The sequence below is a fragment of the Panthera uncia genome, chromosome A2, assembly GCF_023721935.1.
Source record: "Panthera uncia isolate 11264 chromosome A2, Puncia_PCG_1.0, whole genome shotgun sequence".
NCBI classification, from domain to species: Eukaryota; Metazoa; Chordata; class Mammalia; order Carnivora; family Felidae; genus Panthera; species Panthera uncia.
The window spans coordinates 58,615,622-58,638,819 of NC_064816.1; the positions used below are offsets into that span (position 1 = coordinate 58,615,622).

The 23,198-nt window shown below is 58.3% G+C and overlaps 1 protein-coding gene across 3 annotated transcripts in view; it reads left to right on the forward strand.

Moving 5' to 3' along the window:
- The window catches only part of CCM2 (CCM2 scaffold protein), a 41,729-nt gene that overhangs the window by 15,560 nt on the left and 2,971 nt on the right, over positions 1-23,198 (forward strand). The window contains exons 1-6 of one of the 3 annotated variants that reach the window (XM_049641198.1): positions 1,854-2,376; positions 6,655-6,828; positions 16,956-17,039; positions 17,455-17,638; positions 21,159-21,295; positions 22,495-22,630. In XM_049641198.1, the coding sequence (XP_049497155.1) occupies positions 2,365-2,376; positions 6,655-6,828; positions 16,956-17,039; positions 17,455-17,638; positions 21,159-21,295; positions 22,495-22,630 (727 nt within the window). In that variant the 5' untranslated portion in view covers positions 1,854-2,364. Of the gene's footprint in view, positions 1-1,853; positions 2,377-6,654; positions 6,829-16,955; positions 17,040-17,454; positions 17,639-21,158; positions 21,296-22,494; positions 22,631-23,198 lie in introns of those variants that run through there. The other 2 variants (XM_049641197.1, XM_049641199.1) reach the window with 2 other exon arrangements.

Here is a 23,198-nt window from a genome sequence, read left to right on the forward strand (position 1 = left end):
CCTCTCCTCATCCCCTCCTCTCCTCATCCCCTCCTCTCCTCATCCCCCTCCCCTCCTCCTTTCCCCTCCCGTCCTCCTTTCCCTTCCCCTCCTCCTCCTCCTCCTTTCCCCTTCCCCTCCCCTCCCCCTCCCTTCCCCTTCTCTCCTCATCCCCTCCTTTCCTCACCCCCCTCCCCTCCTCTCCCCAAGAGTTTTTGGGGTATAAACATTCCCCAGCACTGCACATATGAACTTGACCTTGCTCTGCCTGAACTTGATGGACAGTTTGACCTCATATGAACTTTTAGGTTCAAAATAATTGCTCCGCAGAGCTTGACAGGGATGCTTCTGAGCTCCTTCCAGAACGGGAAGCCCTTCCACATTTTCTTGTCAGAATGCTTTAAGTCCCCTGTTGGAGCCCTGCAGTTTTATGACGCTGGGTCTGCGTGTCTGGGGTCCATCTGTCCCAGTCGGCCTTCGTACAAGGTCTTTTCCAAGTCTGTAGAGCCAGTGTCTTAGCACTGTCTTCAGGATTTGAGTCCCTTCCAGTCTGCCCCCCCTTGACCCCTCCTGGGTTGTCATGCCCCTCCCGACCCCTCCTGGGTCGCCATACCCGCCCTTGACCCTATGCTCGCCCTTGTCCCCTCCTGGATCACCTACAGGCTATGGGTCTGGCGTCCGTGGCCTGTAGTGTTTCTTTCTTGTCTTGTTTTTCATGTTTTGCTTTGTGTTCTAGGACAGGGCAAGCAAACTTCCCGTAAAAAGGGACTGGTAGTGCGTATGTTCGGTTTTGTGGCCCAAGAGGGAAAATCAGGGACACGGAGAGGGAACGGATTCCCACAACATCTTCACGGATGAAGTTCAAAGTACGATGATCGTTGAGTACAGTGTTTTTGTGTCACAGCCCTACTGAGAATGGAATTGTTTTGGGGGCTGGTGTGTGTTGTTTAATTGGGGTTCAGCGTTAGCGCCATGGGCACATTGGCCGGACGGTCTACTAGTGGGCTGGTTCCATCCACGCCCTCCCCAGACACCTGCAAAGGGCATGTGTCCGTTCTTGTCTCTCTGCAGCGTCTGCTAGGTGTTCACTGGCCTGTTTCTTTCTCATCCAGCAGGCAACCGTGGTATGTGTGGGAGCAGGCCACCTGGCAGGTAGGCACTTCCCAGGGCTTCCTGGAGTTGTGCCTGGGTCGGGGGGTCAGCCCGCATCTGCTCTCATCGGCCAGGTGGGGACCAGGGCCATGAGGTCCTGCTTCGCGGGGGCGGCTTTGAGGAAGAAGGAGAAATCCGAGGTCAGGCAGCATGCGGCCGCAAGTTCCTGAGGAGATAAAGGGACAGTCCAGCCAGGATCGGGTCTCCTTCCAGCCAGGACCAGGTCTTCTTCCAGCCAGTCTGATACGGCAGCCTTCCTGTGCTATGGCACCTTCTCCATCTGGGGTGCACGGGTGGTAACTGAGGCACAGAGTGATCGCCTTGGAGCTTTGGTCTTCTCAGAATCGGGAAGTACTGAACTTTGCCACAGTCTAAATGGAATCACAGGCATTGGCCACTTTCATGGGCAAAAGGCTGTTGAAAGTCAGCACGTGGATTGGGTTCATGCTAATAACAAACCTGTTGTAATTGTTGAGTTTGACTGTTGACCAATGAGCATACGTGCTCGCTCTCACCAGACGCTTAGTTGCTAGCCTTCCCTGTCGGCAGGCTGTTCTGGAATGTTCTGTGCAAGGGCCTTCACCGGCAGCTCATGAGCTTCCGCTTTTCCACATGAGCGGCTTTGACCCCGAAGACGTTGACGGGAACTTGCTCAGAGACACGCTCTTCAGGGTCGCAGTGGGGGCCCCAGCTCAGGAGCCCGAGGGGGGGGGGAGGCTGAGGGCCAGGAGGCACCCCCCAGCGGTGGAGGGGGGAGCCCCGTGGGCTCTGGGTTTGCTCACTCACTCTTGTTTGCGCTGGTGCAGGATTGCAGTCATGCGGTTCGGTTGAGCCGCGGCCCTGGCTGGAAGCGTGGGGAGGCTGCCCGTGTGCCCTGCTGGACACGCTGAGGCGGTGAGGGTGCGGCTCCGCTCCCGTCTGTCCGTGCCCGCGGCTGTTCTCGGGCTTTGCGGGCACTTAGACATGCTGCCCACCTCTCATGCTGTTGACGGAGCTGAACGGCTTCAGTGGGTTTGCAGAAGGAAGCTGTGGTCTCCATCTTCCTGTTTCTCATACGTGTCTTTCGGGGGGAGGGCTGCCATCCGAGCGTGTTTTCATCACGATCAGGAGTGAGCAGAGGAGGGAGGAGCAAACGGCCAGTGCAGGGAGGAACCAGCGCTCTTCCCAAGTCCCTCCCTAAAGTTCCTCCCCGAAGTCCCTGTTCGGACACACCTGCTGGCCGGCCCGTGTCCCATGGAGAACGAGGTAGGTGTCGGCCCTGTGGGGCTGGAGCCAGCGAGGATGATGGCGTGGGCCTGGGCCGCCCTGGGCCCCCCCACCCCTGCTTTGGGAAGAGGGGAGGAGGGTTCCTGTGGCTTCCGGGTCTGAGAAGTGGTGGCTGGTAGTGGATGGTGAGTGATGCCGTCGTCATAACTCAAGAGGCAGGAGGCCTCAGGTGTCCCGTGTGCAGGGGACGGTGGTCGGCTGGGACCCAGGATCTGAGCTGGAAAGCGAATCAGGGAAAGGATGAAGAGAAAGCACATGTACATGTGTGGCCAGGATCTTGTGGGTGACGCCCGTGGGTGGCCTGCATGTCTGCAGCCATGGGGACCCAGGCCTGCGGGAGGCCCGAGGGCATGGGCTGTGTCCTGTTGGCAGGAACTTAGTACTGAAGATGATTTAGAAAGCTTATCTGTTGGGGTTCCCAGCTGGCTCAGTCGGAAGGGTGAGCGGCTCTTGCTGTCGGGGTCGTTAGTTTGAGCCCCACATTGGGGCTGAAAAATAAAATCTTAAAAAAAAAAAAAAAAGATGAGCAGTGTTGCAGCATAGGTGTGAGATGAAGGTGCTATGTGTGTGTGTCTGGACGCTCACCGCAGGGGGTTTCCACTTAGCCGCGTGCGCCTGGGGCAGATGTGAGTCTATTGGGCAGGAGCCGCTGACGTGCCCAGCTGGACGGAAGCGTAGCCTCGGGCCTTCTACCTGACTCCCACTCTGGCTCCAGTGCCTCCTCCAGTGTCGACCACAGCCCCGCATGGCCCCTACCACCGTGCACAGCTGCCCCAGTGCCGGGCACGAACGAGGTACTCATTACACATTTGCTCAGTGCTGAACTTAAGGATGCCATGGCCTTGCACTTGGGGCGGGTTCTGTATCATTAGGTAAAGGATTAAATACAATACGTCCTTGAGAATGCCTGCACCTGCACGGAGGCGCCCCCGTGCTCAGCGCGTCCCCTCCCTTCCGGGGCTGCTGGGGACTTTGTGCAGAGCACACTGAGCTCCGATTGTGCACACGCGGCCAGGTGGTATGTGTTGCCTTACGATTATGTTGCCTTAAGATTAATATAGGTTCCCAGTAGAGACCACTGTCCCCTGGTTCTGTCAGAGATACACAGCAGGCATCATTTTTTATTGTGGATTTAATGCCTGTTCACCTGCTCTGGGCTGACTCCCCTGCCTGACTGCGCCTTCTCGATGTAAGAATTGTGTCATCTACCCATGGGGCCTGCCTGTTGGCCGGTCAGCACAGGCACTGAGTGTTCACCAGCTAGTACTTCCTGCTCTCCCAAGCGCTGAGGTCCTGTGCGGGGTCCCGTGCAGCAGAGGCTGATGGTGTGGGGCTCAGTAGGGGGACGGTGGCCCCTGGGCAGTAGGAGGTGGCTGTCCTGGTTTCCTCTGCCTGCAGGGGCCAGACAGGTGCTGTTTATCGGCCCGCAGAGGGCCTGCCCTGAGAGTGGCCTGCAGGGGGAGGCCCGGGGTCCCTCGCAGCACAGACCGTGTGCGCAGACTAACTCTATGAGCTGTGTCTCAACCTGAAAGTAACACTGCGGGTCACGTGTGATCAGTGCGCCTGGTAATCTGGCCTGGGCTTCGTGGCGAGAAGCTGACCTTGGCAAACCTCTCCTCTCAGAGGTCAGTTCCCGTTGCTCCCAGGTGCCGCAGCTGGTTGTGATCCAGGAGTGTGAGCTCTGTGGGGCTGCCAAGTGGAGGTGGTATGGGGACAGACGTCAGCATCTGTGCAAATTGTAGGTTTCAAGAAGGTTGAGGTTTTTGTGTGCTGCCTCAGTTTTTCCACAGCCCTGGGGCAGTGCACACCTGTCACAGGGCCTGGGAGGTGCTCTGTGTTCAGAAGCCAGTGATCAGGAAGGGCCCTGATGACGAGGGTGCGGGCCAGGGTGGTGGCCACAGTCCAGTGTGGCCCGCCTGGAGTGGGGCTGGTGAGACGCGGTGTTCGCTCTACTAAATTTCCAGGGTTGTTTTCAACTTGAAGTTTACTGTTGGTGTCGGGCCAATTGTGGGTGACTGTTTCCCACCGTTCCCTGTGGGAGTTGCACACAGTGCCCACCTGCTCTGATGCCCCCAGGCTTTCACCCAGAGCACCCCCACTCTCAGCCACTCCCCAAAACTGTGTGGGGCTGGAACCCCCTGGGGTCTACCCAGACCCCAGGGGCAGGTGGGCTCCTTGGAGATGCTCTGTCTCTTTTCAGTCCGTCACGTGCCTGTGGTGGCCGTGTTCCGGTGACACCAGGCATCTATCTTGTCTCAGCTGAATCACTGGCAGGAGCTGTGCTTGTCCTTACGTAAGACACTTAGTGAGATGGAAGGTTCGAAATACAGATGAGAGTAGAGACAAGTACGTGAAGCTCCGCGTGGACATCATCCAGCTTCCATGGTAGCCCTGTGGGCCTCCTTCCTTATTCCACTCACCCCTGGCAAGAGCGCTGAGGCCTTCCATGGAGGGGGCATGGGGAGTGGGAGGAGAAGGGTGCTCCAGGGCAAGGGGGAGATGCTCCAGGGGAGGAGGAGATGCTCCAGGGCAGGGGGGAGGTGCTCCAGGGTGGGGGATGAGGTGCTCAGGAGAGGAGGAGTTGCTCCAGGGTGTGGGGGAGGTGCTCCCGGGTGTGGAGGAGGTGCTCCAGGGCATGGAGGGGGTGCTCCAGGGGAGGACGAGGTGCTTCAGGGAGGGAGGACGTGCTACAGGGCAGGGAGTGAGTAGGTGCTCCAGGGGAGGGGGAGGTGCTTTAGGGCGGGGAAGAGGTGCTCCAGGGCAGGGGGGAGGTGCTCCAGGGCAGGGAAGAGGTGCTCCAGGGTAGGAGGAGGTGCTCCAGGGCAGGGAAGGGGTGTTCCAGGGCAGGAAGGAGGTGCTCCAGGGCATGGAGGGGATGCTCCAAGGGAGGAGGAGATGCTCCAGGGGAGGGAGAAGTGCTCTAGGGCAGGGGGGGGTGCTCCAGGGCAGGGAGGGGGTACTTCAGGGGAGGGGGAGGTGCTCCCGGGGTAGGAGGAGGTGCTCCAGGGCAGGGAGGGAGTGCTCCAGGGCAAGGGGGAGGTGCTCCAGGGAGGGGGTGAGGCTGCGTAGCAGAATGTGCTGGTGGGTGCAGGTGTGCTGAGAGGCACCGAGGCCTTGCCTGCTTTTGCTGGGGGGTGGTCCCTGCCCCTCTTCACCTCTGCCCGCGAGGCTGACGGGCTGGGGAGGAGCCTCATAGCTTCAGAGGTCATGGTGGTGGGATTTGTGTGGGATTTGTCCTACGGCCCTATCCCGTGCATAGGGGACACAGAAGCAAGAGCTTGTGAGGAATGTTCTGTGGTGTCGGCCTCCAGCTATTTCCGTGAGTGTGGGTCCAGGCTGGGCCTTGGGTCCCGGCTGCCTTCCGGCACCAGGCCACATAGGCTGGCGAGCTGCCCTCTCGGACTGATGGGACGCTGCTTCCCAGTGAGGCTGTGTGTGGGTTTTCTCTGGTTTGCGATCCTTCGGGCTGGCTGGACACAGTGCGCCTCGGTGTCCGTGTGCGGGCGTGCGGCGACTGTGGTGTGACTGTGTGAGCATCTGTGCCCAGGCGTTGAGGGGCTTTCCTGCAGAGTCACAGGGAGGGGACCTCAGGCCTGTTCCTGGGGCTGCCAGGTCAGGCTGACTTGTTGGCCGCACCCCCTTGCTCATGCTCTGTGGGTTGACTTTGGTTGTAGGGTTGGGCTCCAGGGGAGACCCCGATCGGTGTGTGGGTCGCCCTGTGCTGGTCAGCACCCGGGGTCAGCGAGGCCCTGGACGAGGGAAGGGAACGCAGAGTGCACGTGTCGAAAAGAGGCGGGTAGGCATGGGGCTGTTGTGCTGCAGCCTTTGTGAGGCCATGACACCTGCTTGGGGTCCTGGGGTGAAGTGACCTGCTGGTGTCAGGGTGTTGGGTGGCACTACATTCCTGTCTTCTGAGGGGCCCCCTTCCCGTTCTCTTCTTAGCCATGAGGTCACTTGCCTGGACAATGGGCCCTTGTCCTTCTGGGTGTCTGTGAGTGGGTAAGGGATGGGCCTGCGTGCACCTGCGTGTCTGTGATGGATGAGGGATGGCCCCCCTGTGCACCTGCGTGTCTGTGAGTGGGTGAGGGACGGGCCCCCACCCCGGTGCGCACTGGCCCTCGGCCTGTGCATTCCAGGCCCACGAGGGTGGCCCCTATGCGTGGGGACCGTGCTTGGTGGCTTCAGCTTGTTAGCCGTGGGGGCAACACAAAGCCTTCAGGAATAACGAACTCCAATCCTTGCCATTTCTGCCCGCAGCCCGGGATTGTGTCGCCGTTTAAACGAGTATTCCTAAAAGGTGAAAAGAGTAGAGATAAGAAAGCCCATGAGAAGGTGACAGAGAGGCGCCCTCTGCACACTGTGGCTCTGTCCCTGCCTGAGCGCGTGGAGCCTGACAGACTGCTGAGCGACTACATCGAGAAGGAGGTGAAGGTAAGTCCGGCCACAGGACGTGCTGCCCAGCGCTCACGCCACGCTGCTCTGCCCGCTGTCCCGCCTCGGTGGCCTGTGGGGACTGTGCCCACGCTCCAGCCTCCTGCCTTCTGGCCCCATTTCCGGCTCTTTCCACCAGAGCAGCCTCCTCCTTTCTCTCGAGGGCGGGCGGGCATGCGTGTTCTGTGTGTCATGGTCACGGCCTGAACCTTGTCAAATCCCGTGCTCGCTGGGTGGACACAAGCCAGAGGGGGGCCGCGGCCTCAAGGTCAGGGAGGTGTGGAGGGGGCTCCTCCAGGACCATGGCCCCCGTGCTCAGAGAGGGAGCACGGTGTGCGGAGGGGATGCATGGCGGTCCAGCCTGACCCCCAGGTCAGAAACGCCTTGGGCCAACGTGTGTCCCTAGAGGGGGTTCCACTCTGGCCGGGCCATCAGGTGACCAGGGAGATGGGCGGTGTTCCAGGCAGACACATGGGATTGGGGAGGCTCAGACGTGGGGACGCCTGGCATGGAGGAGGGTTTGGGCGACCTAGAGTGAAGACGGGGAGTCAAGCCAGCCTATGCACAGAGTGGAAGGTGCATCCCTGCGGCCTGCTGTCTGCGTGCTGACCCGGTTACCGCCCCGCCGCCCACGCACGGCTTCTGTCAGGGGCTCTGAGGTTCGTATACATTTGAGGAAAGGTGACCTCAAGATGGAGCCTGAGACAGGCACAAGCAAACGTGGATGTGACAGCAGCCGTGCAGGACACAGTGGGAAAGTGGAATGTTCTGGAAGAGGTAAGAGGAGATACTGCGAACTGTGAGGCAACAGGATCCACTTTTAAATAAAGGGCTGAAGACCAGAGCCTTTGGGACAAAAGGATGTCAGTGTGTGTCTTGTGGATGAAAATCAGGAGAGGCACTGGGAAAGAATAATGGGAAGATGAAGAGATAGGAAGTTTGTCAACAGGAGACGGAAAGGGAGCCAGAGGAGATGAGAGGTCGGTCCAGGAGGCCCATCAGGTGTGGAGGAGGAGAGGTGGCCTCCGGACCGTGAGGTGGGACCTGTGCCAGCTGCCAGTGTGACCTCGAGGGACACGGGCCCCCGTTGGGAGGGGACACAGTGTGAGGGTGGAGATGTGGGCCCAGAGCCTAGGCTCCAGCCCAGGCAGGAGCCCAGACCCCCGTGAGAGTGTGTGGACTGGCCGCGGCAGCACTGGGACAAGGGACAGGCTGGTTTTGTGTGGTTGCAGGAAGAACTGGGAAGAGTCGGAGCCACGTGAGGAGGGCAGAACAGGTGCTGGGGAAGGTGGCCTGCGTTAAACCACAGAGTAAGGTTGGGGATTTCTGCTGCACGTCCTTGTCCCTCTTACCATGACGACTGAAGTCCTGGGCGTCATCCGTGCAGTGACAGTGAGAAAGCTCTGCAAGGTTGGCAGAGGGCAGAGCCCCAGGGGCCTGTGGGCCCGACAGGAGGCCCCTGGTATCTCTCTCTCCACCTGTATCCCAGGCTTGGAGCCAAAGAGGCTGGCAACCCAGAGACACCCACAGGTGTGGACACACCCCAACAGAAGCCGCTCCCTCTGGCCTGAAGACCAGGAAGGCGATGGTCTAGCAGGACAGACAATGTCTAAGAACAAACATGGTGGGAAAGCCTGAGGCCCTAGCTCTGCCCCGCCACCGAACAAGGGTGAATGGGGGCCCGTGCCCTCCCTGGGAACAGGGACTTTCGCCCCCAATGAACCTGGGGGACACTAGGGTGTCTAGGGGCCCTGGGGGAGCCAGAGCGTCCTTCATTGCCCAGTGGGAAAGAGGAGTGCCCTGGATGGCCACTGTGGGACCAGAGCACACTTCCCAGTGTGGGTGTCGTTAGAGTCCTGGAGGGGGCGCCGAGAAGCTGTTTGGGGCAAAAGACAAACCTAGAGATTTGAGAAGCCAAGCACAGCACGAGTGGTTCACACCCACACGTCATCAGGGAACTTCTGATGAGCAGGGACGGGGAGGACCACGTTGTCCACAGGGAGAACGGAGGACGGCAGCCACGGGGCCCAGGGTCAAGGTGGAAAAGATGGCGGCCAGCAGGTGGACCGCCTCCTTGAACCCCGCCACATGTAGCAGGAGGACAGGGTGGTTTGAATTGCGCTGTACCTAGTGACTATGCTCAGCGGCCCATCCAGAACCTTCCATCCAGAAGCCTCCAGGCCCCCATGCTCTCCCTGGAGTGCTCTCTCCGGCGTTTGGAGAATCGACACCAGTTCCACACGGTGTCTCCCGGGAAGAATGAAGGGGACAGCTTCCTTTGTGAAGGGATGAGGGGCTGGCTCAGTTTTCCGAGGGAGCCACAGCCCAAGCCCGCACCTGTATGTACGGAATGTCACTTGGAATGGGCAGGGCCGACTGACACGAACCTGTCCCTGGGCCACATGCCAGGGCTGACTTGGCTCCCTCGCGGGACGGTGCCTTTCGGGACCACAGAGTCTGCCGCCGTGATGAGGACTGCTGTGTGCTGGCATGTTCCCGGGTACTTGAGCCAAGCTAGAGCCTCCACCTTCCGTCAGCTGCATGTGGGCATCGTGAGGCCATAGGGTGAGCTAAGGGGAGCCCCGCGCGTCTATGGGGTCCCGGGGCTCTGCGGTAAGACCGTGATCGTGCTTGGGCATGGGATGTGTTTGCCCAAAGAGCAGCTGCCAGCCGGTGCCGAGCTGGGCTCAGCTCTCACAGAGAGTCTGTCCGGTTCACTTGTGCGGGCCACGGCCATAGCCACGTACCAGGCACCAGTGGTTTTGCAGGAGCTGGGCACAAGGCGGGGCCCAGTATCCTGGAGCCATGTAGGGCCTGGAGGGCAGCACTTCTCTGCTTTTGCGAGTGGCAGCGACTTGTTCTTGCTTTGGTACTGTGGCCAGGGACAGCTGTGGGATGAATTCCAGGGGCTTCCGTGCGGCCTTTTGTGTGCCAGCAGCTCCTGCTTGCCCGTGGCACAGGGGACGTGGGTCTGGACCCTGAGGTCGCGCCCTGTGCTCACCTGGGCCCGGCCCCTGTTCGGTGTCCCAGACTTGCCTTTCCAAACCTGTGAAGGGTTTCCTGTTCCCCAGGGTGCCCCGGGGTGCCCAGGGGTGCGGCGAGTCTGCCTGTACTGTGGGCGCCTTCTCCTGGGACTGCGTCTGCTCTGGCCCCGCTTCTGGTCTGGAAGCGGCTCACACCCTCTGTGTGGTCCGTGTCTGTGTGCTGTGCGTGTGCGCTAGGTGGTGCCCCGGCTTTACATCCCCGGCTGCTTGGTGCTGTCTGACTCTGCTCCCTGAGTCCCGTCGTCCCCTCGCTCCAGGGTGTCTCATGCGGTCACCTGCACCTTCACGGAGCCCCTCGTGGTGCCACTGCCTCCATTCCAGCGCACCTTCCAAAGCTGGGTGTCCACCTGGCCCTCCCAAGGGGCGGGGATAGCAGCAGCCTGGGGGTCCCTCTTACACGGGGGGCCCTGGCCACCACAGCCATGGTGCAATGTCCCCTGCATTGAGTGCGGCCCTCACTCTTGCTGAGCCGCTGACAGCCGGACCAGTGGCGTTTGTGCCGTGGGGAGAGGCCCATAGCCCGTCAGCGTTCAGTCTCCAGACGTGTTCTGTTGAGATCTGACTGAGGCCAGACCCTGGGGAGGGTGAAGGGTCGTGAAACGTGCCCATCCCATTTGAGGCCTGAGTATCGTTGCCCAGCAAGGGGTGTGTACATGCCTGTGTGTGCATGTGTGTGGGGGGGGGGCGGGGGTTGTCTGTCTTCCGACAAGTGGGGATGGGCCACTTCTGCAGGCCTGGGGCATCGAGAAGACATTTAGGTCCCCACGTGCACCTCCCTGTGTCCCCCTCCCCGTGTGAAAGCCCTGCCCTCCCGCCAGGCCGGCCCCGCCTGCCATGGGGTATCGCTGATTGAGTCCTGCACGGGGTGGACGTCATCAAGAGGCCAGCCTGGGGTCAGCTTCAAATGGACTTGCATTGTGTCCCGTCGGCAGGGAGTTTTGGAAGCACCTTCCATGTCTGGAGCGTGAGCTTGCCAGCACACCGCTGTGGTCCCCGTGAGGGTGGTGGGAAGGCAGTGGGGTCAGCGGTGCCCGACACAGCCTGGCTCTATCATCTTGCCCCTCGCTGGTGCCAGGCCACCGGGCACATGACTGCCAGTCAGACGTCCCCTCGGTCTGTCATGCTTCATCATCTTGGCCCTGCTGTGGTGGCACCCTGGGCGTGCTGTGGGTGTGGGCCAGCTGCCAGGCCTGCAGGGGTGGCCAGGAACCTTGCAGGACCTTGGGAAGGGTGTGGTGAGAACTGGCCAGGCCACCCTGTTTCACCAAGACCCACTCGACCGCGAAGAAGATCTCGAATGAGGACTCACCTATGAAGGAAGTAGACTTCTCTTTGGAGATCCGCTGGCCTGAGTCTGAAGCTTGGTGGCGCTAAGAGGAAGGGAGGATATGGGCGGCGTTGTCCCCGCCCCCCTGCACCCCCCCCCCCGCCCCCCGCGGCTGCAGGGAAGCAGGGCAGTCCCCGCGATTTCCCGCACACGCGGAACTGGGACACGTTCACTTCAGCCAAGCACTGAAGCTAGGAGTGCTAGTTAACACCCAGTATCATGTTGATGGTGATTCGAGACATTTCTAGCAAATGAAGTGAGTAAAGTTAATGTGGTCATTTTTTATCCTGGTAAAACATACACGACAAAATTTGTCACATTAACCACGTTTGAGTGTGTGTTTTGGTGGCACAAAGGACACTCACGTTTATGTGCAGCCCCTGCCACCATCTGTGTGCGTAACGTTCTCATCTCCCCAAACTGAAGCTCCGTCCCCGTGGAACCCCAGCTTCCCGGCCCCTGGCACCCCCCATTCTGCTGTGGGACCTCTGACACGTGGAACCTTGCAGTGTGTGTCCCTCCGTGTCTGGCTCGGTCCACCCGGCGCCACGTCCCCCAGTTGTGGCTGTGTTGTTGGAGGTGTCAGAGTCTCTCCTCATGGCTGGGTGCATGCCGGCGTGTATACGCACATTTTACTTATTACCCCTCATCCAGCAGGGCGGTGGGTGGTGTCCGTCTTGTCTGACCGTTGTGAATAGCGCTGCTGTGAACACGGGGACAAATGTCTGCTCAAGTCTCTGCTGTGGCTCCGTTGTGTTAAAATGCACATAACGAAGTCTGCCACCTCAGCCGTCTATGAGCACACAGTTCAGAGGATTGAGTACATCCACGCCGCTCCGCAGCTGCCGCCACCGTCCGGCTCCGTCACTCTGTCCTCTCGTAAACCTGAAGCTGTCCCCGCACAGCACCTCCCCGCTCCCCTGCCCCAGCCCCAGGGAGCCCCCGTTGTGTCTTCTGTCTCTGTGGTTCTGACCACTCCGAGTGCCTCATCTAAGTGGCATCACACAGCGTTTGTTTTTTTTGTGACTGGCTTATGTCACCTGGCGTAGTGTCCTCACAGTCCACCCTGCACCTTATGGCACGATTTCCTTCCGTGTTTTGTTTTCTTTTGTTGTTGTTTATTTATTTTTGAGAGAGAGAGAGAGAGAGAGAGAGAGAGAGCATGATCAGGGGAGGGGCAGAGAGAGAGGGGGGCAGAGAATCCCAAGCAGGCCCTGCGCTGTCAGCACAGAGTCCGACACAGGGCTCGAACTCACGAAACCCTGAGATGATGACCTGAGCCAAAAACGAGTTGGATGCTAACTGACCGAGCCCCCAGGTGTCCCGGGGTGCACCTTCCTTCTTAGGCTAACTCACTTTCCATTGCGTGGATAGACTCCATGTTGCTTCCAGCCTGAAGCTCTGTGGTTCGTGCTGCTGTGGACGTGGGTGTGCGTATCTTTTTGAGATCCTGCTCTCCAGTCTTGTGGGTGTAGACCTGGGAGTGGAATACTGTGATTTGATTTTTCATTTCTTGAGGAGCCAACACACAGTTTTCCCCAGCAGCCACACCATTTCCCACCAACAGTGCACAGGGCTCCAGTCCTGCACGTCCTTGCCAGCACAGCATTGTTTTGTTTTGTTTTTAAATTTTTTTAAATGTTTGTTTATTTTTGAGAGACAGAGCACGAGCGGGGGAGGGGCAGAGAGAGGAGGCAGAATCCAAAGCAGGCTCCAGGCTTGGAGCTGTCAGCACAGAGCCCGATGCGGGGCTCGAACTCACGAACCGTGAGATCATGACCTGAGCCGAAGTCGGACCCTTAACCGGCTGAGCCGCCCGGTCTCCCCTAAAACATTTTAGAACGAGTGTGTGTCTCCCTGCAGAGCTGCCTGGCACCTGCGGACAGCTGTTGAAAGCAGCTTTTCTGAAGTTTAGTCCGCTCGACTTGCACCTGCTGCTGTGTGCGGTGTGCATTTCCACCAGTTTCCTCCTCGAGGGGAGGTGAGCAGGTGATTGCCTGGCATAGCCCTGGGCAGACCAGCCTGAGCCTCCATGTTTATCTTGCTCGTGCTCAGTGACTCCGTGTTTACCTTGCTCGCGCTCGGTGATCTTCAGAGTAACCTACCTGCTCAGTTCCCCAGTCGGAGAGGGTTCTGCATATAAACACAGTTTGATTTTTTCTTTCCCAGTCTGTACCTCTAATTTCCTTTTCTTGTCTCGTTGCCTTAGCTAGGACTTCCAATACAGCGTTGAAAAGCAGTGGTGAGAGGGGACATCCGTGTCTTTTTCCTGTTGTAAGTGATGTTCAAGCACGTCACCATTAGTTATGATGATAGCTGTAGGGTTTTTGTTCATGCTGTGTATCAGGTTGAGGAAGTTTCTTTCTGTTCCTCCTTTGGTGAGTGTTTTTGTCACGAACGGGTGTTGGATGTTGCCAAAGGTTTTTTCTGTGTCTGTTGATATGATCATATGATTTTCTGTTTTAGTCTGTTGATGTGTGATGGATTACATTAATTTATTTCTGAATTTGGAATCAGCCTTGCCTACCTTGGATAAATGCCACCTAGTCATTGTGCGTAATTATCTTTATACCTTGTTGGATTCAATTTGCTAATATTTTATTGAGGATTTTTGCATTTATGTTTATGAGAAATACTGATGTGTAGTTTTTCTTTTCTTGTAGGATCTTTGATTTTGATACTAGGGTAATGCCACCTCATAGAATGGGTTAGGAAATGTTTTCTCTGGTTTTATATTCCAGAAGAGATTATAGAGTGTTGGTATCATTTCTTCCTTCAGCGTGTGCTAGGATTCACTCGTGAACGTGTCTGGGCCTGGTGCTTTCTGTTTTAGAAGGTTTTAAATTGAATCAATTACTGTAATAGATCTATTATGCCTATTCAGATTATCCATTTCTCTTTATGTGAATTTTGATAGTTGGGTCTTGCAAAGAATTTCATTGTGATTTGAGAACATACTGTGTGCGGTTTGTAGTCTTTTAAATTTAAGGTGTATTTGATGGCCCAGAATGTGCTGCCCCTTGGTGAATGTTCACGTGAGCTTAGGAAAAATGTGTGCTCTACAGCTGTCCGTTGAAGTCGTCTGTAGATACCAGTTATATCCTGTTGATTGAGGGTGTTGAGTTCACCTGTGTCCTCACTGATTTTCTGCCTGCTGAGTCTTTCCATTTCTGATAGAGAGGGGGTTGAAGCCTCTGGTTACAGTTGTAGATTCATTTATTTCTCCTTGCAGTTCTTAGTTTTTGCCCTGTGTATTTTGATGCTCTGTTGTTGGGTACGTATATGTTAAGGATTGCCACATCTTAGAGAACTGTTTTCATTATGTAAGGCCCCACTTTAAAAAAAATTTTTTTTTTTTTTTAGAGAGACTGTGTGCGCACAAACCAGGGAGAGGAGTGGTGGGGGTTAGGGGGTGGGCAGGGAGAGGATCTTAAGGCATGGAGCTTGATCCCATGACCCTGGGATCATGACCTGAGCCAAAATCAAGTGTTGGTTGCCCAACCAACTGAGCCACCCAAAGCCCCTTTGTTTTTTACTTTTTTTTTTTTTTTTTTTTTTTTGAGAGAGCACAAGCTGGGGTGGGGCAGAGAGAGAGGGAGAGAGGAGTGAAGCAGACTCTGTGCTGTCAGCACAGAACCTGATGTGGGGCTTGAACCCATGTACCGTGAGATCATGACTCAAGCTGAAGTTGGTCACTTAACTGACTGAGCTACCCAGAGGCCCCCCCAAGGCCCCTCTTAAATTTTTTTTTTTTTAATGTTTATTTTTGAGAGAGAGAGAGAGCAGGGGAAGGGCAGAGAGAGAGGGAGACACAGAATCAGAAGCAGGCTCCAGGCTCTGAGCTGTCAGCACAGAGCCTGATGCGGGGCCTGAACTCACAGACCAGACCGCGAGATCATGACCCTGAGCTGAAGTCGGACACCCAACTGACTGAGCCACCCAGGCACCCCCTAAGGCCCCTCTTTAAAGGGGGTTTCTTGTAGTCAACTTAGAGTTGGGTCTTGAATTAAAATTTTATTTTTAGCAAGCTCTGTGCCCAGTTGGGGCTTGAACTCATGACCCCAAGATCAAGAGTTACATGCTCTACCAACGGAGCCAGCCAGGCATTCCTGGGTCTTGAATTTTGTATTGAGTCTGACAGTCTTTGTCTTTTAATCGGTATGTGCAAACTGCCACATTTAAAGTGATGATTCTGACACTTGGATTCGTGTCTATCATATTTGTAGCTGTGTATATTCATTGCCCTTGTTCTTTGCTTCTTTTCTCTGTTTTGGTTCTTGGCCTTCTATTCTTTTTCTGCCTTCTCTGATTTTATTTGAACTCTCTGAATACATTCTTTTAACGTCTCTTGCCAGGTAACCATTACATCCCTCCAATTTTGTTTGTTGGAGACAGGTTTTTTTTCCCCCTTTGCTTCAAGGGACAGGCTCAGTGGATACAGAGTTGTAGGTTGATGGGATTCTTTCCACACCTGAGTGTTTCATTCCTCTCCTGTGGGCCTGGTGTCTGGAGAAGTCTGATGTCCTTCCTTGGCCTGTTCCTCGGTAGGGATGTACTGTTCTCCCATGGCTTACTTTAAGTTCTTCTCTTTGTCCTTGATTTTTTATGGGGTGAATATAATATGAAATGCCGAGGTGTAGGGTTTTTCCTTTATCTCGCTCCTCTCTTCTGCCTCTACGTCCTGCTTGGTGTTCCCTGAGCTTTCCGAGTCTGTGGTTTGGTGTGGGGGTCGTTCCGGCGTCAGATATTTCTTCTTCTTTCTCTTCTTCTCCTGGTGGTCCCGCGACATGTATGGTGTACCTCTTGTCATTTTCGTACCTTTTTTTGATATCCTGTCCCATCTTCTTCATGCTTCGGCCTCTTTTTCTGCGTTCTGGCTGACATGCCTCCACGCTCACCGATTCTTCCCGTGGCCGTGTCCAGCCTGCTGACGTGTCTGTCAAAGGCGCTCTTTGGTCCTCATCTCTGTCGTGGTGTTTTTGATCGTCCATGTTTCCCATTGATGCATATTTGGAATTTCCGTGTCTCTGCTCACATCACCCATGATGAGCGATGTCCACTTTTTCTGTCGGAGCCCTTAGCGTACCAGGCACACTGCTTTGAGCTCTGGGTCTGGCGGTTCCTGAGAACAGCTCTGGCGCGTCTGCATCTGGCTGTGATGCTTGCCCTGTCCATTCAAACAGTGTTTCTGCCTCTCAGCGTGCCCCGTGACTTTTTGTTGGAAGCTGGACAGGATGTATCAGGTAGAAGGAACGGAGGTAGACACGCCATGCGTGTGAGGTTGCGTGTTGATCTGGCTGGAGGTCGACGTGTGGGGGCGGGGTGCACTCTCATCCCGTGGCTGGTCTGCCTGCACCCTCCCGCGAGCCTGTGCCCCTGTGCTGCCACGGCCACACATGCCTCTCACTTTGCTTCCTCTTCCGGAGAGAAGGCTGGGGGCCGGAGTCGGGGGTTCCCGTCCCTGGTGGCTCTGGTGCTAGGAAGCGAGTTCTCCTTGCGGGAAGGGCCTTGTCACGGAGAACAGAACGCTCTGCTCAGAGTGCAGGACGGCGGGGTGTGTGGGAGCGTCTCCTCCGCCAACAGGGTTTCCCCAGGAGCTCAGGGTGTGCTTCCTCGGGGGGCCTCCGCCCCGAGCCGGGCCAGCAGGCCTGGTGGCGGAAGGTGGAGGCCGGGCTGTGCCCTCTGCATATCCACGCCGGCTGATCTTCCCTTCCTTTCCCTTCCTCACAGCGGCTTCTCTCCTCGCTTTCTCTCAGTACTTAGGTCAGTTAACGTCCATACCAGGATACCTGAATCCCTCCAGTAGGACCGAAATCCTGCATTTCATAGACAATGCAAAGGTAACCCCATCCCCCTGACCCTGACCTCTGACCCTCCCTCTGCTCCAGCTCCTAGCTCTGGCCTCTGACCCTCATACTGTGACACCAGCTCTTGGTCCTCTGACACTGGGCCTCCGTGGCCGTGAGCGATGGCCCTGTCCCGTCATGTTATGGGTGCGCTTGGCTCTTGGCCATAAAGACTGTTTCTGTCTGAACATGAACTTTATTCTTCCTTGTGGCCTGGGGCTGTTTCTGGAAATCACATTTCCAAGATAGGTAAAGCACACGCTGTAGTCTGAACCCAGGCAGCTCCAGAAGCCACAGAGCTCCTGGAGCACGCGTGGCTATGCCGTAGGGCGAGTCCCGGCCTCTACACACCGTGGGGCTCCTGGGGACACGGCCGGGCCTGCGCTTCTGATGCTGTGGTACCTTCCAGAGAGCCCATCAGCTCCCCGGACACCTGACCCAGGAGCACGACGCTGTGATCAGCCTGTCTGCCTACAATGTCAAGCTGGCCTGGCGGGACGGGGAAGACACCATCCTCAGGGTCCCCATCCATGACATCGCCGCCGTGTCCTACGTGCGGGACGACGCCTCGCACCTGGTGGTCCTGAAGACAGGTATGGACCTGGGAGGTGGGGCCAAGGGGTCCTTGTCGGGCGCAGCCCGCGGCCTGGTCCTCGGTAGTGAGTCTGGGAATCCAATGGAGCCCTGGAGACGGTGCCTCCGGCATCGGGTTGCTGCTCTGGCCTGCCCTGCTAGCTCTGAGGTCAGCTTCGGCCGGAGGTCAGTGACCCGGGAGGCCAGGAGAAAGAGGTGCTGAGCCGGCCCCTCTCCCTGGGGGTCTGTGGGCCTGCCGCTGTGCCTGGTGCTGCCCCCTCTGGGACACTGGAGTGTCCTCTAGGTGTGCGGGTGCGGTACAGCCACGAAGTGCGCCTCAGCTCAGCCCTCCAAGTATTTGGGCTCTGCCTTTGGCCATGGCTTCTCAAAGCTGGGTGCAGAGGTGAGACCGCACCGTCACGGAGCTCCTGGTCCTTGAGACGTTCTGCGCGTGTCCTTGTAGGAGTCAGGAGGGCCCTAAGACCCGCCCCCAGGGGGTGGGCCCCCTGCACCTAGCCCACCCCTCTTCCGGGGATGGGCGCCCAGTGTTGCCTGCTGGGCTTTCCCCATGGGCCGCCCACCAGGGGCCGCAGCCTCTGCCTGGTACCCAGTCCCTGAGACATGAGGAAGAAGTCACGGTCTTGCTTGAGCTGTGCCCCTCGGGGAAATCTGAGGTTGGCGCCGCGGTACCGATGTCCTGGGCTCCTTTGGGTGCTCTGGGGGCCGGTGGGGTCCTGAAGCCATTCATTTCCAGGGGGCCTGGGAGCAGGGCCTGCGGGGGGCCAGGTGGTTCACCCAGAGCACACTTTAGGCAGTGTGGGCGGAACGTTGTTTTTCTGCCCGAGGTTGGCGGTTCGTGGGGCATCTGAGAGATTTTCTTAAGAGACCGGGTCCGGGTGAGGCTTCTCACACACACCCCTGAGTGTGGGCGGCTCTCGAGGACAGTCGGGAGGTTACCGCCATGAATCCAGGAGGCCTACTGTGGGGCCACCACACGGTACCTGCAGCGGCTTGTGGGGGCTGCCCTGAGAGTGACAGGCAGGCCCTCTGCTTGTGCGGCTGTGGCTTAGCACTCCTGCACACACTGCACATCACACACGTTCCCACCACACATTCACACCACACACGTTCACACCACAGACATTCCCGCAGATGCCACACACGTTCACACCACACATACCATGTTCACGTCACACACGTTCACACCAGACATGTTCACACCACACACTCACACACTACATATACTCGCACACACACCAGACACGTTCACACGACACACACACACCAAACGTATCACAGACACCTTACAGGTTCACACCACACACCCCACACATCAGGCACATTCATACTCACACCCCTGATCTGACACACTGTGCATCGAGGTCCCCTCTGTCATCTGCTTATTCTTGCCTTAGCTGAGCGTCTGATGTTTAATGATGGGCATTATTTCAGGTTGAATGATGCAAAACTTACCATACGTGACCATTTTAATTTATAAAAATGGCGGTTTGGTGTGGCTCAAACTAGTAGAAAGTGTGGGCCCCGGATCATCTCGTGCACTCTCCACATAAGCTGTGAGGAAGGTCCCGTTCTCCTGCTTCACGGATGAACCACCAGAGCACAGAGATTGCGTGACTGGCGGAGGGCCAGGGGGGAGATGGGGGGGCTGGCTGGCCTAGGAAATGGCGCTGGAAGTGCTCCCGCCACTGCTGCCTGGTGCCTCTGTGGCCGCCCGTTTCCCTGCCTGGGGACAGACAGTCCCGCGGGAGGCCCGAGGTCTGCGGCATCCTGAGGGACAACAAGCGGTGGGAAGACCGGCCTCTGAGCAGCGCCTGCCAGTGTTGAGCCTGCTGGGTGGGCAGCCGGGCCCCCCTGGTTTCTTGTGTTGCGGGACATTCATCTGCGTTCATCATTAGAGCCAATTGCTAGGAAATGGGGAACGGATTTTTCTAAAGGGAGAGAGCGAACTCCAACACTTGGCAAAGTGAGACGAAAACTTGAGAGCTTTCGAGTTGAAGGAAGAGAATGAGTCCGTGTGTCCTGGGCATCTTCGTCATTTTAGTGGCTGGCCCTGCAGCAAAGGCCACTTTGAGCCTGCACATCCGCGAGGCTCCTGTGTGCGCCAGGCATGCTGTGTACGAGGTCCTGAGCAGAGCGGCCCTCAGCACGCTGGCACGGGCAGCTGACATTTGTTAAGTGCCTACCGCGTGCAGCGCCTCTGGATGCCTCTTTGGGTCCAGGGTTCGCAGGTGCTGGGAGGGGCGCGTGGGGGTCACGTCTGGCTGTGGGGGCTTCTGCGCGTGGCAGGCCCGGCTCGGAGGGCGGGGGCCAGATGTCCAGGCTCACCGGGCTGGAGCGGACTGCGCAGTCTCGTGGAGGGGTTTCCGTGGATGTGTGAAGGTCGGTGGGGATCTGAGGCAGCAGCTGTGGGACGGCTGGTGGGGACGCTGCTGGCGGCCGGACGTGGGCTTGTCGGAGACCGCACACGCGCACTGGACCTGACTGTGGGGCCGTACACCCTGCGTCCCTGGGAATGGCCATGGAGCTACTTAGACTGTCCTCGTAGCCACAGCAGTGACAGCAAGCAAGGGAAATAGGTGTCCTTTGTGTCCCAGATGTGGTGCCGGCATGTCGCCAGTTCAACCATCATTAAGACGTCACGTGTTCTTCTCCGTACTTCCCGAGACCCTGTGTGTCGTTCACACTCCATGCGCACCACAGGGTGGACTTGTCACATTGGACGTGCGCAGTGCCTGGTGCCGACGTGGGGCTGTGCGGCCCTGGGGTCTCACTGCGGCGTTTGTGGGTCTTGGCCCCACATGGGGTGCTGCCCGCCCTACAGGGCCCCGGTCTCTGTGGGCACAGGTGTCCCGACTGTGGCTCCTGCCTGGTTCCCGTGTCAGGCCACGTGTGAGTCTTGGGTGTCCTCCGTGGTGAGGTGGGCTTGCCCCCAGACACCCCAGCATCAGGGAGGCTCCACCTCCCATTCCTGCTCCCGGGCCGCCCAACGGGGGCCTCCCCACTGCGTCTGCCCCAGGGCACCTTTGGGGAGGTGCTGTGTGGGGTGTTAGAAATGTGGGCGGGAGCGTGTGCGGGCCGGGCTCCCTCCTGGCCTCAGCTCCTCTCATGCCCTTGGGCCCGGCCCTTCCGGCCCCCGTGCCTCAGTTTCCCCGTCTCCTGTCGGAGTTGTGTTCATGCCCATGGTTCAGTGACGCTGTGAATGGAACCCCGGGAATACCTTCTTCGTGTGGATCCAAAGCAGCCGAATATCGGCAATTTCGTGTCTCAGCCTAAGGTGCTTGCGTCATCGGTAGCGGGGATGCCAGGAGGTCCTGCAGGGTGCTGATTCTCAGTGAGCAGCGGCCGAGCAACGGCCCAGGGTGAAGGCGTGTCTCACCTGTTACCCGCTTTGTTTAGAGGGGGTGAGGGAGGGGCATACCCGGGGCAGGCCTGTCCCTCACCTGAGCCAGGTAGGGGCTGCCCATAGCTTGCTCTTGAGCTTCCACACCTGCCCTAACATGCTGCAACGTTGCTTCCCAGCCCAGGACCCTGGCATCTCCCCCAGCCAGAGTCTGTGTGCAGAAAGTTCCAGAGGCCTCACCGCAGTCTCCCTGTCAGAGAGCGGAGTGGGGCCTGTGGAGGCGTGCTGCCTGGTCATCCTGGCGACCGAGAGCAAGGTGGGTAGAGGATGGGCCCTGGCACTTAGACCTGTCCCCACCAGGTCCCTGAGCCTCCTAGAGCTGGCCCAGGCCCCGCCCACAACCCAGGCCCCGCCCCAACCCAGACTCTGACCCCTCCCACACCCTAACCAGGCTCCTCCCAGATGCCCCCCACCCAGGCCCTGTCCACACCCTGACCCAGGCTTCTCCTACACTCCTCCGACCCTGGGGGCTCCTCACACACCCTGAGCAGGCTCTGCCCACACCCTGACCTAGACTCTTCCCACGCTGCAACCTAGGGTCCGCCCACACCCTGATCCAGATTCCGCTCATACCCCTGTCTAGACCCCGCCCACACCCTGACCCAGGCTCCTCCCACGTGCCGGCCCAGGCCCCTCCCACAACCTGCCCAGGTCCTACCTACATCCATGACCCAGGCCCCTCCCACATCCCGATCCAGGTTTCTCCCACATGCCGGCCCACGCCCTTCCCACAACCTGCCCTGGTCCCTCCCACAACCTGCCTACATCCATGACCCAGGCCCCTCCCACATCCCAATCCAGGCTCCTCCCACATGCCGGCCCACTGCCCTGCTTAGGCTCCTGCCAGCTACACTGAGTCTGGTGCCTTCAGGCTGTGCTGCTTTTTTATTCCAGGGGCCTCACCCCTTTTTCTCTAAGACCGATGGGGGCAGTGGTCTCCCATACCCCAAGCTGTGCCCTGAGAGGGGCGAGTGTGGGCTTGGGGCCCCCCAGCTGCCTCAGGGCTGGCAGCCTAGGAGAGCTCTTTAGTAGTCGTCAGTTTAGTTTATGTCTGTAAGACTAGTGGGGACCGCGGTGCGCAGGAGCCTCTGATCAGTGCCCTTCCTCAGCTCTGCCTGCCTTCCAGCCAGGCAGCTCTCAGGGGGCTGTGTCCCTGGCCTGTCCCCACTGCAGGTCCCTCTAGACACCACCCCGTGACCGGGGGCAGAACTGCCCCCGACGGGACCCACATGCCTGTAAAGCTGTGTGCTCTCCCCGAGCCCCGGGCAGCAAAGGGGACCTGGGCAGCCCCGGGCAGCAGATGGGGGCTGGTGGCTGACGCACCTGGCCCCTCGGGTCCAGAGAGCCTTCTGGACGTGGGCTGGTCCCCTTGGGGACCTGCTGAGAGGTGGGGGGCCCAGGGCCCGAGAAGCAGGTGCCCGGCAAGCCGCCCAGGAGGGTCCAGCTTTGTTGCAGGTCGCTGCTGAGGAGCTGTGCTCCCTGCTCGGGCAGGTCTTCCAGATTGTGTACACAGAGTCCACCATCGACTTTCTGGACCGAGCCATATTTGACGGGGCCTCGACACCCACCCACCACCTGTCTCTCCACAGCGGTATGTGGGCCTAGGCAAACAGCCATGCTGTCAGGCGTTGATCCGTGGCCTGACAAGGCAGCCAGGTCCTCCGCCTTGGCTAGCCTGGTGGCATCCTGCATGACTGGGGGCCAGGGAACGCTCTCTCAGCCAGTTGCTTCACTGACCTCTGAACAGAGGGCCACGAGGGGCTCGGAGCACGGGGGGCTGGAGGGTGGGTATGGGGCAGGACCCCCACGCCTTGCTGCTCTCGGGGTGAGGGCTTCTTCCAGGACCAAGGCTGCCTGGGTGGTGGGCACTTGGAAGCCACCACGTCCTCTGGTATCTGTGGAGCATTTTCAGGTGCGCTAGAGCACGGGATGGGCTTCACCTGCACACGGCTGGCTCACTATATCTGTGTTTTGCACACCAAGGGTGTCCATTGGTTCCCACTGCCAGGGATGCCCCTTGCTTGTCCCATCCGCCCCTCTCAGAGCTCACCAGCTGCACACAATGGTGTCCGTGTTCCTCATGATCTGCATCACACGGACCTGAGGTCATCTGTCCAGTGTTTCCCGAGGAGCTGCTGTGCACCAGGCTCTGCCGGTGT